Source organism: Syngnathoides biaculeatus, chromosome 10 (genome assembly GCF_019802595.1).
Source record: "Syngnathoides biaculeatus isolate LvHL_M chromosome 10, ASM1980259v1, whole genome shotgun sequence".
Lineage (NCBI taxonomy): Eukaryota > Metazoa > Chordata > Actinopteri > Syngnathiformes > Syngnathidae > Syngnathoides > Syngnathoides biaculeatus.
The window spans coordinates 26,080,159-26,101,653 of record NC_084649.1 but is presented as its reverse complement, the minus strand read 5'-3'; the positions used below and the strand labels follow the sequence as shown (position 1 = coordinate 26,101,653).

Genomic DNA, 21,495 nt, shown 5'->3' with positions numbered 1-21,495 from the left:
CCGGCCTATAAAAGGCGACTTTTTTCCACACGCTTTCAACCCTGCGGCTTATGCGGTGATGCGGCTAATTTGTGCATTTTTTCTAACGGCTGCAAGGGGGCACTCAAGCAGAAAAGGTAAGACAGACCGGTGGATTATATGTGCCGAGGAAGTGATTTTTACCGGCATGTTTTTTTTTTTTGTTTTGTTTTTTAACTGGCCCTGTCAGCGTTGTGCTAGCGTGTTGCTGCTGTGTTACTGCCGTGTCTCAGTTATTTTTACTGGTATGTATTTTTTAACCGGCCGCGTTAGCGCTGTGCTAGCATATTGCTGCCGCGTCTCAGTGATTTAGGCATGTTTTTTTTTTTTTTAACTGTCCCTGTTAGTGCTGTGCTACCGTGTTGCTACCGCAGCTGTATTATTTTCTTTATTTTTGCATACCCCCCCTGTTCGTGCTACTTATCATTGCTATGTTAAGCTAAGCTAAGGTATTAAAATGGATTGAAATTGATATTGAAAACTCTTTCCGTGTACCGTCTTTCTTTGTAAATATCTTGTGTTTCGATGTGGGTACTTGTGGCTTATACACAGGTGCGGCTTATTTATGTACCAAATGGTATTTCCTTTACAAATGTACTGGGTGAGCCTTATAATCAGGTGCGGTCTGTAGGCCGGAAATTACAGTAAATTCATTCGATATTTACCATGCCAAATCTTTACGCGGATAGTCAAAACCGAGTTCCTCCGAGCCACCGACTTCGTGATTTCTGTGTGAAACGGAACGATAGACAATTAGGAAGCCACGCTAACAAACGTAACTAACGCTAAATTGCTCAAACCAAGACAAAAAAAACCCCAGCTCGTTTGTCGTCTGTCAAGTTATTTCACTCAAGTGTAGCTTGAAATAAGAAATATTATCCTACAGGTGTTGGTATTACACAAAAAAACCCACCAGGTTTAAAATATTTGTCTCCCTTAGATCTGTCGGAGTACAGTATTCCGACAGCTTCTAGTGCCGGTATTGTTATCGTGTGGTGCGCCGCGTTGAACGTTTCTTTCAGTTCCCACGTCGCGAAAATCACTTCAGACGTTAGAGATCAATGTTTGACGCAAAACGACTCACCAGGCAGATCCGCCCGATTCTGGACTGACTCATGGGACTCTGGCCCATCTCGGTGGCCTTCTCGCGGAAGAAGAAGTAGAGCTTGTCGTCGTTCTTCTCGGCGCTGTCGGGGATGAGGTGCGCGTGGATGAACGTGGGGTCTGGGAAGAAAAAAAAAAAAAAAAAAAACCCGTAATGTGGAGGAAATTCAAAGATTTGAGCGTTTGAAAGCAGAACAGATGGGTCGGACTTCTTCCAGGGTGCAGAATTGAGCAATATTACAAGTCATAAAAGGAATAAAAGGAAGTCGCTGCGTGTAGGAAAAATTGCTCGATTTGATACGACAGCGGATACCGCAAATATCTGCAACTGGAGGTCGAACAAAATCGGAAGGCTCGCTTTGACGTACAATAATAATAAAATGATTGTAACCAGGAGACGGCTGACAAGAAACGGAGCCCAGAATAACAATTCATTGGCCCGCAGGAGGGAGGATTGAGGTTTTGGTCGCTTTTAAAACTCGCTATTTGGCCTCAATAACAATTTGGATGATTACTGAGGGCGGAGGGATCATCGCCGTTTCTCCCTTGTGCTGCGCCGTGGTACACAAATTCATTTTAGCCCACCCAGCAGTGGTCAAAATGGCCGTGATCGATTTGGCAGCGTCCAACGATAAAGCTTCCCAATGGTGGCTCATCAGCTCCGTGAGTCACCAATGACACGCCGTCAAATCCCGCCGGGGCTGACCTCGTCGTCGTCTTCTTCTGCTGCTGACGCGCGCTCGGCAATTAGCAAAGAGCGCTTTTAAAGCCGCCGAGTCGATCGACGTGCAACCGCAGAAAACTGTGCCAGGAAATGGCACTTTGAAAAAAGAAAAGAAAAAAAACCATTTCATATACACCGATGTCTCGATTCTCGACCGCAATCTGTTCCAGAAAACGGTTCGAGAAGGGATTTGTTTGAAAATCGAATCAATGTTTCCCATCACAATGAATGGAAAAATAAATAATGCGTTCCACGCCTAAAAAAAATTTGGCTTTTCCTGATAATAAACTGCATAGTAGAAATACATGTATAGGGTAAATACTTTATATATTACAATAATTAAAGAAATATATTTATTTTTTGCTTAAAATGTATGCTTTATTAGTAGAGTACGCTAGGCTGGGAGTGCATTGCCGTATCTCAAGTGACTTGGCCTTCAGCCTTGTAAACTTTTTTTTTTTTTTAACTAACAAAAGTGCAGAATAACTTTAAACAAGCAACATGTCTTCTTGGGAGCCATGATTGGGGGTTAATATGGTCATCCTTGATAAGAAGAACAATAACAGTCACTTCCGGGACACGTCTGTGTACAGCGGTTGCGTTATACACAATAACAAAAGTGTGCTGGTTGCGCTGCGCACGTTATGTCATTTCTGGGTATTTTCAGGGGCGTGGTAATTCACAACAATGCGCGTCGTGGGTCAGCTGGTCTGGCCGCCCGCAACATGTTAAAAAAAAAAAAAAATCTCAAAATTTTCATTCGAAAAAAGATTTGTTCGAAAACGGGGACGTTCGAGAACCACGGCTTTACTGTACTCAAATAAACGAAATAAACGATTTTTCGCCAGGTACATTCCATGTCTTCTTTCCACATCTCCAAAACAAAGTAGAATGATGCCTTGCGATACAAGTTTCATTAGTTCCTTGCCCACGCTTTTCACTTAATGCACTCATCTGAAATCGTCTTTCTTGATTGAAATGAATGGAAATCCTATTTATTATTCTGTTCTAGACACGCCCCCCCCCCCCAAAAAAGGACCATTTATCAAAACAGTCTGTAATGACATAATTCAATACAATTTAAAAGAATGAAACCGCTTTTTGTGACACTTTCTCCTTCAATTGATCTTATGTAAAGACATTGGCCACCTGGGGGCAGTATAAGACAGCCATACAAATACAATATTGAAGCTTCTCAGTACAACAGTATTGGTGCTTATTGTTCTTCGCAGAGGATAAAGAATATATGCCTGCAAGCACAACTTTTTTTCTATTGTTTATACTGTCGGGACAATATTTTTGCGCTATTTATTGCAGTTCCTCTCTCTCTCTCTTTCAATAAAAACACTCCACGATTGTTGGTTCGCTAACTATTAGCCACTCCTCCTCCCCGTCCGCGTCCCCGTCACACGGGGGGGGGGGAAGACAATTGGTCCAATTAGTACTGGCTGCAAACGTTTAGCTCAGGACCTCACCGTTCAACCATCTGGAGTTGTACTGATCCGTCCTCATGGCTGTCTGCTTGCCCAGCGTACGGAAGATAGCGGAGTCCGTTCCCATGAAATCGATGTAGACTCCCGCGTACAGCTCTCCATCTGTTAACGCACGCGCGCAGGATTGAGGTGAAGTCGTAACGGACGAAAAAAAAAAAATAAAAAAAAAAAGCAAAACAAGTCATCAATGTGATCTGCAGGCCCGAAAACGGCCAATCACTCAAACGTGGCGTCACGCCCGCCACTTTTCATTTAAATCATCCCACGACGCCGTTCCAAAATGTCCCTCATGCGCGATGGTGGAGCCAAAATACATCGCGCAGCGCCGGGTTTGGGTCAAACCTGTTGACCCGAACGCGCCGCCGAGCGCCCCCGTGAGAGCAATCAGGGGAATTTGGAAGAGCGGCACAATGTGCAGAATCAATTGCAATCAGCTGGATTGAAAGGGGGGAGGGGGGTGGGGAAAAAAAATTGATTGGCAGTTTTAACTGTCCTGTCACGTTGCGAGTCAAAACAATCCGTTTTAAGTGCGGTGGGGGCTTAAAGATAGAAGTTCTGGATTTACAAAATGAAGTTTTTGGAAGACTTGAGGAATTCACAGTTGCAATTGAGAACACACACACACACAATCACTAAGAGAGGGCAAGAGGTCACGTCGGACCACCTGTAGGCCGCCGACCGGACCACCCACCGGTACGACAGAAAGACAAAAGTGTGGCACGGTTGAAGATTTGCGACGCCACATAACCTACAAGGAGGATCTTCCACCGGCTGGCCGCGTCTGAGCGGTTCAAGAGTCGCCTTTGTAATCTTTTGAAAGACTTTCTTTTTTTTTTTTTTTTTTGGGGGGGGGGGGGTCTAAAGCTTCGTGTTGGTGAGCAACTTTATACAATACAGTAATGATGTACAATTATCCGTGGGGAACGGCTTGGACCATCCATCCATTTTCTTTGCCACTTATCCTCACGAGGGTCGCGGGGAGTGCCGGAGCCCATTCCAGCCGTCGACAGGCAGGAGGCGGGGTACACCCTGAACTGGTTGCCAGCCAATCACAGGGCACATTGAGACAGACAACAGTCAGACAATCACACCTTGGGGCAATTTAGAGTGTCCAATTAATGGTGCATGTTTTGGGGATGTGGGGGGGAAACCGGAGTGCCCAGAGAAAACCCACGTAGGCATGGGGGGGGGGGGGACATGCAAATTTAACACAGGCAGGGCCGGGATCAAACCCAGGTCCTCAGAACTGTGAGGCCAACGCTTTACCAGCTGAGCCACCGTGCCACCTAATTGTTGCCCATTGTGATAAAAAAAAAAGAAAAAAAAAAAAAAAACAAACAAAAACAAAAAAAAATTGAATAACTTGGGATCAACCATCAATCATTTTCCTTCAAAAAAAAAAAACCTGGAAAAATAGAAACTAAAATTGAAAAAAAAATATCTGTGGTGAGGTAAAGCTGATTTATTGAATTATTGAAAATGATCTTGATCGATTATCCGATGGTGATTTTTCCCATCTGCCCTGCTCAGAACACTAGAAACGTTAAACCCATTCACTATTTCCAATAAATCCTTGTGTTCAAAAGTGACTCCATTTTTAACTCTTTTTCTTTAGTGCCATCTTCATGCCTTGTGGCACCCTACTGCCTCTCGCAGGTCAATCTTGGTACTGGGGGAGGAGACTCATGATTATCAGCGGGGATGTAGACTGTTTTCGACCACGTGACTCCATCCGGGGCGCGCCGCCATGTTGGATGGGTTCACTCTACTGATGGTTTGTTTACTCGAATTCACCAAACCAAAATGGCGACCATGCTCTAAATTGGAAAGCGCGTGACGGCAGTTGAAAACAGTCCTGATGTGTGTGCGGTGTGCTTCGTTAATCAGCTCGAGTCGTGAAAAGAGCAGTTGGCGCACACTCGACGTTTCTTTTCTTCTTCCTGGTGCGACGTCTCTTCGGTTGTAATAAAAAAATGCATGAGCAAAGTTTTGGTGAAGAAAAAAAAACAAAACAAAAAAACATTTACTTACTGATCAAAGCGGAGACGCTGTTCAGTTTGGGGTCAAAAGGACATTTTCCCTTCCCAGAATCCACTTTGCCCGGCTCGAGGCGGAAAATGTATTCCTGTCGGGAGGAAAAAAAAAAAAAAAAAAAAAAGGTGATTGATGAACTTTGCACTCCTCCTGTGACCTGCTAATAGATTTACTGTAAGGGAGACGGCCGAAGGGGTCGCTACTCCTTGAAGTTGCCGTTAAAACGCTTTTGAGTTTTCAAAACGGCGCCAGTCTCTAACGAAACGACGCGGAGTTTAGAATGCGACCCCGCGGGCGCTTCTGGATCTGCTGAGGGCGACGAAAAGCACACAAAGGCGATTTTATCGGCGAGATGAAGGCGGCGGAGGGGAAAGAGGGAGGGGGGGGAAAAAAAAAAAAAAAAAAAAACACCCTCCGCTGCGCCTGTGATGTCAGTGGCTCAAAAGAGAAACTCATTATCGTCACGGTGAAAAGAGGACATCTTTAACATCTGTGTCAACACTGGATCCGGGCGCACCGGCGGCTCGGTCCGGTCGGGGCTCGTCGGGTAGGGAAGGACAGAGAAAATGCGGCGCTGCCACATTTCAGGGTCATGAAAGGGATTGAAAAAAAAAAAAATTGTCAGCCCGACCCGACCAACCTGAAAGACTTTTGGATAGACCGTTTCAGTCTTTGAATGTATTCAGCCATCCATTCGCTGAGCCGCTTATCCTCATGAGGGTCGCGGGCGTGCTGGAGCCAATCCCAGCTTTCTTCGGAGGGGGGGGGGGGTATGCAAACTCCACAGAGGCGGGGTCGGGATTTGAACCATGTGAAGCAGACACGCTCGAACCTAAATGTATTAAGCGTAATTCACATTACAATATTTTGTAATTGTGTAAGTCTTCTGTGCTTGCATTATATTCCTCTTTTTTCTATACTATGAGGAACTGGTAAATAAAATTGGAATTTTTGTCTAAATTTCTCTGTCAGAATATTTTGCTCCTACTCATGTCACACTCCTGATTCCTGTAATATTATGACATAATGTGATATTATTAAGTATGTTTTAGGTAAAATTATATATTATGTAAAAGTGAAGAACAAACGCCAACAATTGTGATTTTTTTTCTTCGCTTATCACATTTAATTCTCTGTTTTTGTAACAATGTTGTTATTTTCACGTTATGATAAAAAGGTGTTGTCTTGAAAATAAAAAAATGCATTTTTTTTTAAATGATTGACTTTTTCCATTAGTAAAAGATATTTTTGTATTATATTTTGGCTTAAGTCATGTATCATTCCTGATTTTTTTTTTTTATAATTTTGCAAATATTGCGATTAATATTGAGCGCTTAATATGTCACAAGGAAGGAGTGGAGCAACACTGACTAAAAAGAAAACGAATTATACACAAATAGCAACAAGTTGAATGCATCGATTTTGGTTACATTTTTTTTTTTAATAACGACATACTCGTACATGTTTTTGTTCAAAAAGCAGCAGTTTTACTGCCCTTTTTTTTTTCAACTCCTGCAATTTAAGCCAACCTCCGTCATTTGATTTTCTCATATGCACCTCAACAAAAATACGCTCCGTCACGGTGAAGGCCGTTTATTTGACTTCAAGACACGTCATCGCTATCCCGAACGTGAGCTCTCCAGGTGGGCGCCAGATTTTAAATTGAAATTTTTTTTTCCCCATAGCGCAGACAGAGCCCCCTCGCTCAAAGCCCACCTTGGCCTCCAAAAGCTCTGACGCGGCGCTCTGGTCTGCCGCCCGATTGGTTCTCCCTCCAGATTTAGGGGCCTGGAGGTAGTAGGATCCCTAAAAGACAGACATGGCACATTTGGCCGTCTCGTTACTGACGCGTGAGCGGCCGGACCAAAGCCGGATTTGTCCGGTGGACGATGATGACGCAAACAGAAGAGCGGGGGAAACGATGGACCAAATGTGGGAACGGGGAAGGTTTTTGGAAAAAAGAAAAGCATCTCGGGAGGTGAGAGGTGTCATGCAAGCTTCATGCAAAAGACAGCGTTTCATCATTATGGACAAAAAATTGATCTCAAATGGCCTGTTTGCAAATCGTCAAAGTCTCTGGAGTGCCCGCCCAGCCGTGAAGTCTCAACTTAAACAACCAAGTAAATCTTTAGCGTATCTCCGATATTGGGTTTGTGAGTGAGCCGTTCCGAAGTTTGTGAATTGTGTTGTCACCATTCACCAATTTACATTATAAAATATCCATCCATCCATCCGTCCATCCATTTTGTACCGGTGTACCGGGTCGGGTCGCGGGGGAAGTCGCTTCAGCAGGGATAGCCAGACTTCCCTTTCCTCAGCCACTTCTTCCAGCTCTTCCGGAGAGATCCCGAGGCGTTCCCAACCCGGCCGAGAGACACGGTCTCTCCAGCGTGTCCCGGGTCATCCTCGGGGTCTCTTTGCAGTGGGACTTTCCTGGAACAGCTCATCCGAATCAGATGCCCCAGCCACCTCATCTGGCTCCTCTCAATGCGGAGGAGCAGCGGCTCGACACTGAGCCCCTCCCTGATGACCGAACTTCTCACCCGTTCTCTAAGGGAGAGAGCCCGGACACCCTGCGGAGGAAACTCATTTCGGCCCCTTGTATCCGGGATCTTGTTCTTTCGGTCACGACCCGCAGCTCACTCCCATAGGTGAAGGTAGGAATGTAGATCGACTGGTAAATTGAGAGTTCCGCCTTTCGACTTAGCTCCCTCGTTACCACAACGGACCGATACAAAGTCCGCGTCACTGCAGACGCTGCACCGATCCGTCTGTCGATCTCCCGCTCCGTTCTTCCCTCACTCAGGAACAAGACCCCAAGATACTTGAACTCCTCCACTTGGGGCATGATCTCATCCCTGACCCGGAGAGGGCACGCCGCCCTTTTCCGACCGAGGACCACGGTCTCAGATTTGGAGGCGCTGATTCTCACCCCAGCCGCTTCACACTCGGCTGCGAACCGCTCCAGTGAGCGTTGGAGATCACGGCTTGATGAAGCCAACGGAACCACATCATCTTCAAAGAGCAGAGATGCGATGCTGCGGTCACCAAACCGGACACCGTCTACGCCTCGGCAGTGCCTAGAAATTCTGTCCATAAAAGTTGCGAACAAAATCGGTGACAACTGGCAGCCTTGGCGGAGTCCAACTCTCACTGGAAAAGTGCCCGACTTATTGCCGGCAATGTGGACCAAACTCCGACAGCGGTCGTACAGGGATCGAACAGCTCGTACGTTATAAAATATGTCAATACAATTTAACAGACCAGTTATTACAGAAGCCTTGATGATGTAAATGGTTGCCGTTCTGGAATCAAGAACAGAGGAGGCCAAATGCGGCCACAGACCATATTTTTCCCATCCCAGTGGTAGAAGGTTTGGGAAAGGTCGGTAAGACCGATTGGCCGCCGGGGTGGGTCCGCCGGTTGTCATGGTAACAACAGCTCCACTCTGCATTTGCATGGGACAAAACGGCCCCCCCCCCCCCGAAATTCAGAGATTTGAACCAATGGATTTTGAAATTGACCGGAGAGGGAACTACTTGATATTGTGGAAAAACGGAATGAAAGCAGGCTGACTGACCTTTCCAATGAAACGTGACCCCGCCCCTCCCCTTTCGAAGCGTTGAGACTAAACAGGCGGAGGAGCCCAAGGCGCGAGGCCGGCAGCTGCGTCCCGCCCACCGCCGGTCGTCGCGCCCCGAGGAGGGGGCGGGACTACGAGGGCGACGATAGATGAGAGGCTCCGTCGGGAGTGACGGCTTGTCAGGGGCTCTTAGGCGGACGCAAAGACAGACCGACGGAACCCGCAATGGATAAACAGGCGGGTGGAGGGATTACAGGCAAGGAATTTGCTGCGTGTCCCGTCAGAGCGAGATCGACGCCTCTTCACCTGCGTGGACGACGACGGTAACACCCTGACGACTGTTTTACGCTACAATAAGAAGTCGCGTTTGGACAAAGCGCCAAACGCGAACAAGGTTCAAGATTCCAGAATGTTGTAACGTAATACACTGCATAATCCAGCGATGCCTTGAGAGAAGTCCTCTACTGTGGGGCCAACGCCCGACACGGGTTTTGCTCCCACGATGACTCTGAGTGGAACTGAAAGCTGAGTTTCAACAATGCCAACTCCAAAGTTCACACAAGCAGCAGAACTTGAAGACAGTAAGAGACTTGAATGTGTTTTCACTGGTGGGGGCACCACTTCGTCCCCTCGCAGGCCAATTCCACTCTGATGGATTAGCGTGAGGATCCGTTCATGTGGCAAATGCAACGGACATCACGCGCAAACGCCCTCCCCAAACGTCAACAAATTCTCAGAACGCTTGCACTTTTCTAAGTGCGAACAGAGCTCGTGCACCTACGTCACGAAATCACGTGACTTTTATTGACCTCGCGATATTCCCGGTCAAGTCGGTTGGAAACAGAAATATGTCTTGTAGGACAACGGCCAGAGTCTCGTCCGATACCGTCAGATAATTTACAAGGTGAAAATAAACGACGATGCGTGGAAAAATTTGATAAACTCGGCATAGAGGACCCCTACTATTTAATGCTGAAGTCGATGTTTTCGCTGATATGAAATTGGACTGCGAGTTCGCTTCTGCTTGTCTTGTACAACGGGATCTACTCACGTATCTGGTGAGTAAGCCGTCACGGAAAAGCGAGAAAGGGTAGAAAAGTCTGGACGCATACAAACACTTTGTTGCTCAATCAGCAACAAATCCCTCGTAGTGACGGTTTTGTTGGGCCACACACGTTAACCTTTGCCGGAATCCATCGATCTTTTTAGCTAGTATTCAATACAAATGCCAATATTTCCATAAATGACCCCCCGGTTTTACACAAACTCTCACTCATTAACTTTGTTTGAAAAAAAAAAAAAAAAAAAAAAAGAAGAGGACGGAGTCGTCTCCATGGAATGTACACAGAAGCGATTGCGGCCACGCTTAACCTCCGTAAAGTTTTTTTTTTTTGAATACGCATTGTTCTCAAATGAGCCAATACTTTTTGTTAATTTGAAATTGAGAAGAATAATTCCTACCTGAAATGAAACGATCGCTACACAGTATTTGGGTTGGGCACCATCCATCACGTTTAATTGCCGAAATCCATCGATATTTTCTGGTCTGTTCAGACGGTATTCCATAGAATTATCTTTTTGAATATCTGTCTCATCTGTTGTGACGACCAGCAGCACAACAGGTCTCGGGTATTGTGAATATTCTGATCCGGTTCAATTTCCAGCAGCTCTGTTTGACCGGCAATATGGCGCCGTGAATATGCGGACGTCACGTGCACGGGCTCTATTGGTTCAGTGGTCCAGAAGTTACTTGAAAATGTCGCCTCCAGGTCAGAAATGGCCAGAAAAGAAGAGTTGCACGATTGGTCCATTTCACACTCACCGGGTGGGCAGGCACGCCAGAGACGCAGCTATTTAGAGACGAGCCATCAAATGTAGTTTTTGCCTCCACAATGGCTCCCCGTTACACAATAAACAGACTGTAGCGTGTCGGCACCTTTCACAAGAGCCAACAAAAGTATCGGATCGCATTGCTCGGTGGCAATTTGGTCCTGACGGAACTCCGGCGATGCAAGGTAGGTGAAAGGAAGCGACAGAAAACCGAGCAACAAAAACTGAGGACCGAGAGCAGAAAGGGGGCAGCCCGTCTCGGTGACAGATACGAACTGTTAAAAAGGAGAGCGGGGGAAAGGTCGCGTCTCCGAGGAGTGTTCGGTTACCTGCGACCTGCGTCCGCGGTCCACGTACGTGCAGATGGGGTTGTACGCTCCCGTTCCGCACACGTACAGATGAGTGCGGTTCCACGGCTCGATCAGACGGATGAAGTTCCCGCATTCGCCCTGAGGAGAAACGGAGCATAACCGCCGTCAAACGGGGACAACGGCGCCTTTGTTCGGATGTCTCGGTAGAAGTCGAGAAGTTTGCTAGTTAGTTTGGCCACCGAAAAGCGCTTGCAACTTTATAACATTATTTTAATCACATGACACTTTGAAAATGTTGGCCAGATTTTAGCCAGAATCGTGGAGGGAAATACACGCACGCAAACGTATGTAGATAAAATGATGTGGCAGGCCAGATTTGGCCCCCGGCCCTTGAGTTTGAGACCAGTGGTTTAAAACTGCTGTCAAATTTGATTTCAAATTTTGTTTTTCTTTTATTGTTTGAATGATTTCTCGGGAAACATTTTATTAATCGGGCAGCACGGTGGGGCAACTGGTTAAATCCTTGGTCTCACAGTTCTGAGGACCGGGGTTCGAATCCCGGCCCCGCCGGCGTGGAGTTTGCAAGCGTGGCTTTTCTCCGGGTGGCCACCTCGTTTTCCTCCCACATCACCCAAAAAAAACTGGATTTGTTGTGGACTCTGAATTGCGACTGTTGTCTGTCTCCGTGTGCCCTGTGATTGGCCGCCGCCCAATTCAGGGTGTGCCCCGCCTCCTGCCCTTCGACAGCTGGGATAGGCTCCAGCACTCTCCGCGACTCTTGTGTGGATAAGCGGCTCAGAAAATGACTGAATGAATTTTATTAATCGAATAAGTGTGCAGTGCTATGTATATTTTTTCCTTTTAAATGTCATGAAATCCATCCAGCCAGCCATTTTCTTCGCCGCTTATCCTCACAAGGGTCACCGGGAGTGCCGGAGCCTATCCCAGCTGTCAACAGGCAGGAGGCGGGGTAACAGCCTGAACTGGTCGCCAGCCAATCGCAGGACACATGGAGACAAACAGCCGCACTCACAGTCACACCTAGGGGCAATTTAGAAGGTCAAATTAATGTCGCATGTTTTTGGGATGTGGGAGGAAACCGGAGTGCCCACCCGGGGGAAACCCACGCTCCACGCAGGCGGGGCTGGGATCGAACCCGGGACCTCAGAACTGTGAGGCCAAGGCTTCATCAGATGATCCACGGTCCCACCCGTCATGAAATCCCATTTACACAAAAATGAGCAACGTGACAACGTGACTGTGTGGCTTTTCTTCCTTACCGTAACGTCGCGGCCTTAAGAGCAAATCCCGACCGGCCCACCGGATCAGAGGCCATCACCTGCCACACTTTTGCCAATCGCCACTTTCGTTGGCATCGATCCTGCCCCCCCAAAAGGTGAAAAACTCCCTCGGCGATCCCCCACCGATCTGTTTCATTTCCTTCCGAGCGGAACGGCGAGCCGGAAACAGTCAAATAAATCCCCGACTTGAACAGGCTGCGCAAAAGGAGCTTAAGATTCATCCCTCGCCCCCAAAATGTAATATGCAGCTCCACCGTTTTTTTTTTTTTTTTTTTTTTTTTCCTTCTTCTCCATCTTACTAATAAACAAACGGACCATTATGAAAACATCCTGACAGGAAGAAGAGAGGAAAAAAAAAACCCCACAACATTGTCAAAAGGAACTATTTGCATAAGAGACATAACACCCCACTGGTGGTTAATAAGCCCTCTGCCAAGCTTTAAACCATCCCATCTATCATTTCCGCCGTCGGCCCGTTTGGCAGGCCCGCGCTCGGCGCTCGGCTCCCGGCCCGGCCCCGGGCCCGGATCACTCGGCGCTGTCAGAGAAAATCCCAAAAAGAGCGGAACGGCGCAAGCGTGCGAGGGGGGAAACCCGATTTATTGTCCTGCAAAGATTTTGGACCGAGCGATCGGATTCGACTACTTCATGTACTGGCGCTTCAAAACGTGAGTAATGTGGTTTGTGCAGCGTGCGGCTGAGGTCATCTTTCCACGAGCGACCGAAGCGGCGCCGCGGGGAGTTCCACGTCTCAGTCGGCCGATTCGCCGCACAGTCCAGCACGGTAACATTTGCAATTTAAGCGGTACGCCGATTATCGGACGCGTCTAAAAGGTGATGCGGAGTTCGCTAAGGGACTACACGACCCATTCAGAAAGACTTAAGTTCTCATGTTTTCCCCATTTATGTCTGAATATCACCACATACCCTGCTAACTTTGAAGGGATTTGATTTATTTTCCGTGATATGAATTTTAGGCACGGTGGTTCAGCTGGAAGCCATTGGCCTTACAGTTCTGAGGTCCGGGTTTGATCCCAGACCTGCCTGTGTGCAGCTTGCATGTTCTCCAGGCACTGCGGTTTCCTCCCACATTCCCAAAACACGCAACATTAATTGGACACTCTAAATTGCCCGTAGGTGTGCCCTGCGATTGGCTGGCGACCAGTTCAAGGTATACCCCGCCTCCTGCTCGATGACATCTGGGATAATTTTCCGGTGTGACGGTCTGAGTGCTCCAGGTGGTGAAAAATTTCCTTGTGATGAATGCTTATACGCGCATATGAATGCAGATATGCGTATATTTTCTAAGCGTCCGGCCAGTCTGAAACGTCCCCATCCATACTTCTTCAACATGTGCCATTCGACAACTTGTCGCCGAGTGTTCATGTTCGCTATGGTCGTCTCAGAACGTGAACCTGACGCAGTGAACGTACATATATGAGTATATCTTTTTATAAACTTTTGTTTTAATGTTTTGTTAGCCCCGTCTGTGTAGTAGAAGGGGAACTATCAGACCGGGAGATTTCCCAGTAAGCGTCTGCTACGTACCCAGAGTTCCCCTGTTCGTAAAGCATGCGCATTCATCAAAAGGAGACCATTCAGCACGGGGGAACGCTGAGACCGGCACCCCCGGGGACCCTCGGGAGGATGAGCGGCTAAGAAAAAGGATGGATGGGCGAATTTTAGGAGGAGACAAGGTAGAAGGGTCATCATTTAAAAAAAAACAAAACAAAAAAGATTTGTGTACGCGGGAAGGGGGATGAGCTGTTTTTGGTACTTCTTAGCAACACAACAGATGTGTGAGTCGGAGGTTTCCTGGGACATACAGTGTGTGTGTGTGTGTGTGTGTGTGTGTGTGTGTGTGTCCCGACCCCCCCCCCCCCCCCAAGTGAGAACACAGCAAGGATGATTGCTTTTGACCTCCCGCCTGCACCGACATCCCCCGCGAATTGCTTCTGAATTGTCATCATCTGTCTGGGCCTTAAAGAGCAGGTGAAGATTGCACCGAGTTGCCCCCCCGCCGCCAGACGACGAATTTCTCCCGTTTGCCGACGACATTTCAAACCCGCACACACGGACCGCCGCCGGTACCAAGCAGCCGGAGGCTCGGAGAGAGAGAGAGAGAGCGAGGCGACGGGTCAGCGAGCTTGCACAAATGAGCATTCCAGTTGGATAAACAGCAGGCTGCGCTTTCGAGCTCGTCGACCCCCCCCCCCCCCCCTGCACTCCCTCCACTTGGCTCCTTCCAGTGAAATGTGCGGGTGTGCCTCAAACGCAAAAAGATCTGCTTTTTGTTTGCACTTCTGTGATTTGCTCGCATGCCATCCTGGTTTCAGGAAGGTAGGATGAAATGAACGCCTGTTTGCACGCGTGGATCGTATTAACACTTCAGAGATGTCTCTCCCCACACCCCCTCCCTCCATTTTTTTTTTAAATTTTGCTTATTGTTTGGACCGCAAAATGTAAAACGATCACAAGATAATCCGTTGGCTTCCTGTTAGGCACCGAGGTGCCCCCCCAGCCAGATCCCGAACACGTCGAGCACCCCAGGCAACATGAAGGTCCAAAAGCACAACAAAATTCGACCTGATCAGATTTGACAGAGAAGGCGTAGCATGGAAAACATTTTCCAGATAGATAGATAGAGAGAGAGATAGATAGAGAGAGAGATAGATAGAGAGAGAGATAGAGATAGAGAGATAGATAGAGAGAGATAGAGATAGAGAGAGATAGAGAGAGAGAGAGAGAAGAGAGAGAGAGAGAGAGAGAGGAGAGAGAGAGAGAGAGAGAGAGGAGAGAGAGAGGAGAGAGAGAGGAGAGAGAGAGAGAGAGAGAGATAGAGAGATAGAGAGATAGAGAGATAGAGAGATAGATAGATAGATAGATAGATAGATAGATAGATAGATAGATAGATAGATAGATAGATAGATAGATAGATAGATAGATAGATAGATAGATAAAGAAATGCAACCCTACAGTACAACATTGAAAGAAAAAGTTATCTTTGTTGAAGAAAATTTTTGAAAAATTCCAGAACAGAACATTTTTAATCACAACAAAAACATTTAGGGACTTTAGGACTTCAAAAAATATACATATTTCAAGACATGATATACGTTAAATATATTGACCCATGAGCGACATAAAAGGATTAAAATGGGACGTTTATGCATGTAATTATTTTTAATCATATGTTGCAGGTCTGTTGTTATGTTGCGAAGTTTAAAAGGCAGCAGAAATATATATATATAAAAAAAAGGATGAATTTGCTGGACTTGTTATTGACGTACTTACTCACACACAAATATACTGTATATCTAGTTGTGTGTATCAAATGTTTTTTTTCCAATGGCAGTGCCACAAGGAACTAAAAATGAGGGCAGAAATTTATACTTTTAATTTATACTTGTGGGTCAGATTTACTGACCCATTGTAAGCTTTTACAAAATGAAATAAAACCTCTACTACCTTCCCTTTCATTGTAAACACGACATATTTTAACATATCCTTTTTTTTTTTTTTTTTACACAGTATTCAGAATTATTATTAAAGGTTTTTTTTTTTTTTAAACAGTATTCAGTATTAATATTATTGTTTGTTTGTTTTTTTTTTTTTTTTACACAGTATTCATTAACCCAGCAATAACACGAGGTAAAAAGGAACATGACGAAAGGCGAATTCCGGAATGATCATCAAACATGAATGCTTGACATATGATGTCGTGACCACATGACATGGGGGATAAAAAGCTTCAATAATTTCGTCAAATTTCTTGGTTGGAGTTTGGCAAGGAACGAGTCCCGCAATTCCCTGAAAAATGAGCTGACTTCCCGCTCAAATCCGGGCACGATAGTCGGCATTTTTTCATGGATCCGGTTATGATGAACGTGTTCACCGATTATCATGTCAATTAACTTCCAACTTTCCAGGGGACGTGAGTGAGCGTCGGGTTTGCGACGCATTTGTCCTGACTGTTCCGCCCACCAGCAGGACTCTTGTAGCTTCTTAAACAAGTGTCGCTGATATCAATATTTCCGATGGCAAATCCTCGCGCGTGCAGTCAAAACCGAAATGAGCCGAGCCGCTGACTTCGTGATCGCGACGTGTAAGTGCAATGAGAGTCAAAAATCTGAACGGAGGTTGTAGCGGACGTTCAAAGCCTCGAACACACATCCTGACAAAAAAGGCCCGATCGCCAGATGTCTCTCGAAGACGATCCTGACTAATATTATGAATTCAGTAAAGGGTTCGGGAACCTGTGGCTCGCGAGCCATACCTGGCGCTTTTGGAAGCACCTGAAGTCGCATCAATGGTAAGAAGTAATTTTAATCACCATTGGTCAGCAACATCATCGTGTTATTGAAAAGAATTCTGAGACTTTATTGTACTGTAAAAGTGTTGGTTCTACATAAATGCGCAAATACGCCTGTATTTAGTTTTTTTAAATATTGCATGGCTCTTTTGAAATTACGTTTTCAAACATTTGCCATTTACGGCTCTCTCAGTCGAAATGGAAACCACTGATCGAGAAGAACTGGTAAAGATATTAAAGATCGGCATGTTTATACCACACTTTAGTCCATGGTGATTTTTTTTTTTTTTTTATTTTTCCCTCCTGTGTTGCGTTTGTAAACACTCACATTGGTGTCTTTTCCAGACAGGACACATTCAGACTTCCTCTGAGGGGCAACAGGCCAGTGGATCTTTAGAAATAAACAACAGAACAACATCAACAAGATGAGATGCAGAACTTTAGCCGGACGTCCCGAACCTCGTCGCATGACAGTCCTTACAATGAGCGGCTCCTTGTTTATGTCGTGCAGATCCAGAGACAGGATATAATCTTTGCTGCCCACATACATGCGGTCGTGGTCCTCGTCCATGCGAAGGATTCGATAGTCGCTCGAGTTGAGCAAGAAGGAAAAGTGGTGAGCGGTGCCGGTCGACTTTAACTCTGTCAAAGAGAGAGAGAGAGGAGAAAGAGAGAACGAACAAAAAAAAAAAAAAAAAAAGGGAAAATAAATGGTTTTGTTTGAGGCTGCGGCGGTAGAAAAACACCCGCGAAATTGGGAAACACAAATCTCAGACGCGGTCACATTGGACGGTGCGGAGGCTGCTCCGTTGTGGCGCCAAAATTCTGCATTTATCCTCTCATTTGGATGGGCTGGAAGGTTATCTTTACCACGTCGAACCACCCGCATACACAAAGAGACATATAATGATGCCACGTGGGCATATATTGGTGTAATGAGGCAGAGAAGCCTCAGACGCCCCAAAGGGATTTTACACAATGCGCTCCTTAGTTTAAAAACAGCTACGCAACGACACGCTTGCTCTTTTGGTACATACATAAACCACCACTGCATATTTATACCCGGTGCAGTGCACGTACTCGAAATGACCTACCAACAAAATGTTTTTTTTTTTTTTAATATACACTATTGCACATACGTACGCTCACTACTTAATATTGTACGTCAGGGGTGCTCAACGCGTCGATCGCGGTCGATCTCGACGGCGTGCCGACAAAAAAAAAAAAAAAAAAAGTCAGCCGTATTTTTCTGACCTTTAGCCCACTGCGCACGTGCAAACAACGACAGTACAGGGAAAACACACTAGTTAGTCAGTGAGTTTCACGCTATTTTATGAAATCTTATCAAACATGATTATGGATGCTGGAGCAAAAAAGAGGACAAAAAAAATGTATCACTTTCATACGGAGGCGGACTTATTTTTCCCGATGCCATTTTCCAAGCGCGTTTGCCTCATCTGCCGGTGGCGTGAAATGTGGAGCGGGATTTTCGAACTATTCGCGGCAAATACGACACCGGCAGTCCGCCGAAAAGCGAGCTGAGGATGAGAAAAACGAACAAAGTAAAATCCCAACTGGCCGCACGGCAGTCGCTTTTCACACAGCGAACGCCGCCACCGAAGCGTCGTTCCGCGTTTCTCACATCATCGTTAATATCAAAAAATCCTCCCAGGACGGAGAGATGGTAAAAGAGGCACAGCTGACTCGTTGTTCCGATCCACCGTCAAGGAGTACAGTTCCACGGCGTTGTGAAGCCATGACTGATGAGTGGAAGGACATCGGAGATTGCTGGACGAATCCACTGACGTGAGTGACACGGCCCAAATGTGAATTTTCATGCGTGTGGTATTTCGTGATCATCAACGTGAACTCAGATAGTTACCAAAAAAAAAAAAAAAATGTTCACATTGGGTTATGCAATATTGGCTCCTGCGGTTATGCAAGGCACACAAACATACAATTACACATCAAGAATCCTCAATATACTTTAAAATAAATATGTTTTGCATTTTTGTAGTGGGTAAATCTTTGTGCGTGTGTGTCATTCTTTAAAAAAAAAAAAAAAAAGACCCTTCCCCCTTTGATCGCGAAAGGCTGGGTGCTTGAAAAGTAGATCTTGGGGTAAAAAAAAAAAGTCTGGGCACCCCTGCTGTACGTACACCTGCACAATAATTACACAATCTTGTCTAGTGTATTACACATACATTCATTTCGCTACCTGTCGGCCATTTTGGAAACGATGTTTACGTTGCTTTCCCCGTCCGGCATCGAATGCGTTGCCTCGGAAGGACAACCGCCACGAAACATTTTCAAAGGGCTTTTGGGTTCTGATTTTGACGGTGACGCCGTCAACGGGGACGCTACGCTCTTTCCTGATCAGTCCACTTTTTGCTCGGGAAAGTGCTCTGCCGCTCCATTGCTGATCACGGAAGAAACTCAAGAGAAAGCTCTCGTTCGTCACCTTTGATCCTGGACACCCACTTTTTGCCCGTGCAGTAGCTTATTACAGCTCCCCCGAACACATTTTGCAACATTTTGCAAATGTTATGTTAGTTAGAGACTCCAAATTGTCCTGAGATGTGAATATGAGCGTGAATAGCCGTTTGCCTGCGGCTCCCCAAGTCAGCTGTGATAGACTCCAGCTTACCCAGGACCCTAATGAGGACAAGCGCTGTAGAAAACGAATGGCCGGATGTTTTCATTCCAACGCAATGCCACTTCTCTTTATGAGGGGGCGGAATTCAAACCCAACATTAATCACGGCTGTACAAGTCAAAACAGCTCATAATGACCATTCATTTTATTCTCTTCTGGTTTTTCACACCAGATCAGTCCTCGGCGAAACGTGACAGCGATCTCGGGGCCGCCGCCGCCGCCGAGTTAACGTTACAAAAGCCAGATCGGACTTGAGATCCTGGCTTTCCTCTGCTTCCTTTCACCTCCGTCGCGGAATGGCGGGAGTAAGCAAGTCTTAATCTCCCGCAGCAAACTCTCCAGCCGCCGAGACCTGCTCACTCCCTAACGTCTCTAATCATACGACGTGCAACGTTGCAACGCCCGGTCCTCCTTGGCAGGTGGGAGGCTCGCGGGGAATAATTGCACGGTGGAAGGAAGACAGCCCGGTGTCCGCCCAGTGCCTCCCAATCCGCTCAAGTATTCTTGGGAAAGGGAACCTCCGCAAAGCCCGGCGTGTATTTGCTGAGAAAACCAGAGGACTTGCTCGTGTTCCCGTTCAGCGGGAGCAGACAAACACCCCTGCTGTTCTCTGGCTCGCTCAAGAGGAATAAGATACACAAGATTAAACGCAGTCTCCTTGACCGGGAGATGCCAGAACATCTGCCTGCTTTACTTGGAATAAAAAGCCATGCGTGGTACGAAAAAGGACAACGTTCACATATCGAGTCCAGTGCCAGAACCCCCCCTCGGGCCTCTCAGCTGCCGGTGGGAGTTCTTTCAGGAGGTAAAACTATATATATATATATGTCACTGGATGCTGGCTAAGAGAGAAGCAATTTCTCACATGCCATGACACGTCAAACTGATCACATCTGCTCGCAGCAGGAGTGTCAATGGGAAGCGACCGGTGAGAAATGGTGAAAAGGATCCCATCGAGGGGTCGCAAGAGGTTTAAGGGTGACCGGCTTAGCTGACTTTCAACCTGCGGGTGCTTCACCAACATCTGTTTAGTACTTATTGTTTCGGCTGGGTCGTTTTCTCACAATACCGGACGGGGTTTTCCTCCAGATGGTCTTGGATGGGTTGGTTTTGGTTCGCACCCAAGTTAAATTGTTTGTGTTAAAAGCTGACCAAAGGACGAGAGACTGCAGGTCAAAATGGTCCATTCCAATTTAAAACCTGTATTTGTTACCCATGCAAAAGGTTCCTAATTATTTAGAAATGACAAGATTGTGTCAAAGCATGATGTGTCTAACTGAAGCTTCTCCCCTCACTTAAACAGCCATCCATTTTCTTCGCCGCTTATCCTCACAATGGTCAAGCAGGGAGCGCCGGAGCCTATCCCACCTGTCAACGGGCAGGAGGCGGGTACAGCCTGAACTGGTTGCCAGCCAATCGCAGGACACATCGAGACAAACAGTCGCACCTCGGGGCAATTCAGAGTGTCCAATTAATGTTGCACGTTTTTGGGATGTGGGAGGAAACCGGAGTGCCGGATCGAACCCGGGACCTCAGAAATGTGAAGCCAACGCTTTCCAGTAGATCCACCGCGCCGCCCTCACTTAAACATACGGGCCTAATTCTAATCGGAAGCTGTCCAATTTCATGACAGTTATCCGAATTTTGCCACTCGAAAGGCAAAAAATAAGCTGAAAAATGTGACTTGAAAAACGTTTTCAATGTAATGCGTGAGGAAATACTGACGCTGCCTCCTCCACCAGAAATACATCGTCAAAAACTCCTCCCATGAAACACATTGTCAGCCTGGAGTTTATCGCCATTTAAACAACGAGATACTTTTTTTTCCTGAATTTTGGCATCACTTACAAATTGCAAGTTATATACAACATAATTGCAGTTTGAGCTGCATTGAATTCGCCTGCGTCCTTTTACCTGACCGAAAGCCCCTCGAGCGTATTGCTTCCACGATGTTTTGCCGTGTGTGAAAAAAAAAAAAAAAAAAAAAGCTGTAAAAGGACGCAACACGCTCACGGAGGTCTGCACATTTCTGATAGCTTAATGTTAAGTTGACAAGCAAGACTGCCTGCGGCGTGAAGGAAAAAAAATAAAAGTCTGAACACGTCCTGCGTGTTCGCACACGTTCGCGAG

General features: G+C 46.4%; 1 protein-coding gene across 4 annotated transcripts in view; it reads right to left on the bottom strand.

Moving 5' to 3' along the window:
- Positions 1-21,495, bottom strand: part of sema3fa (sema domain, immunoglobulin domain (Ig), short basic domain, secreted, (semaphorin) 3Fa) — a 67,524-nt gene that overhangs the window by 12,876 nt on the left and 33,153 nt on the right. For 3 of the 4 annotated variants that reach the window (XM_061831350.1, XM_061831352.1, XM_061831354.1), the window contains 7 exons: positions 17,192-17,352; positions 17,039-17,101; positions 11,116-11,235; positions 7,090-7,179; positions 5,371-5,464; positions 3,322-3,441; positions 1,103-1,242 (listed from right to left, as the gene is read on the bottom strand). In XM_061831350.1, the coding sequence (XP_061687334.1) occupies positions 1,103-1,242; positions 3,322-3,441; positions 5,371-5,464; positions 7,090-7,179; positions 11,116-11,235; positions 17,039-17,101; positions 17,192-17,352 (788 nt within the window). The remainder of the gene's footprint in view (positions 1-1,102; positions 1,243-3,321; positions 3,442-5,370; positions 5,465-7,089; positions 7,180-11,115; positions 11,236-17,038; positions 17,102-17,191; positions 17,353-21,495) is intronic. The other variant, XM_061831353.1, reaches the window with a different exon arrangement.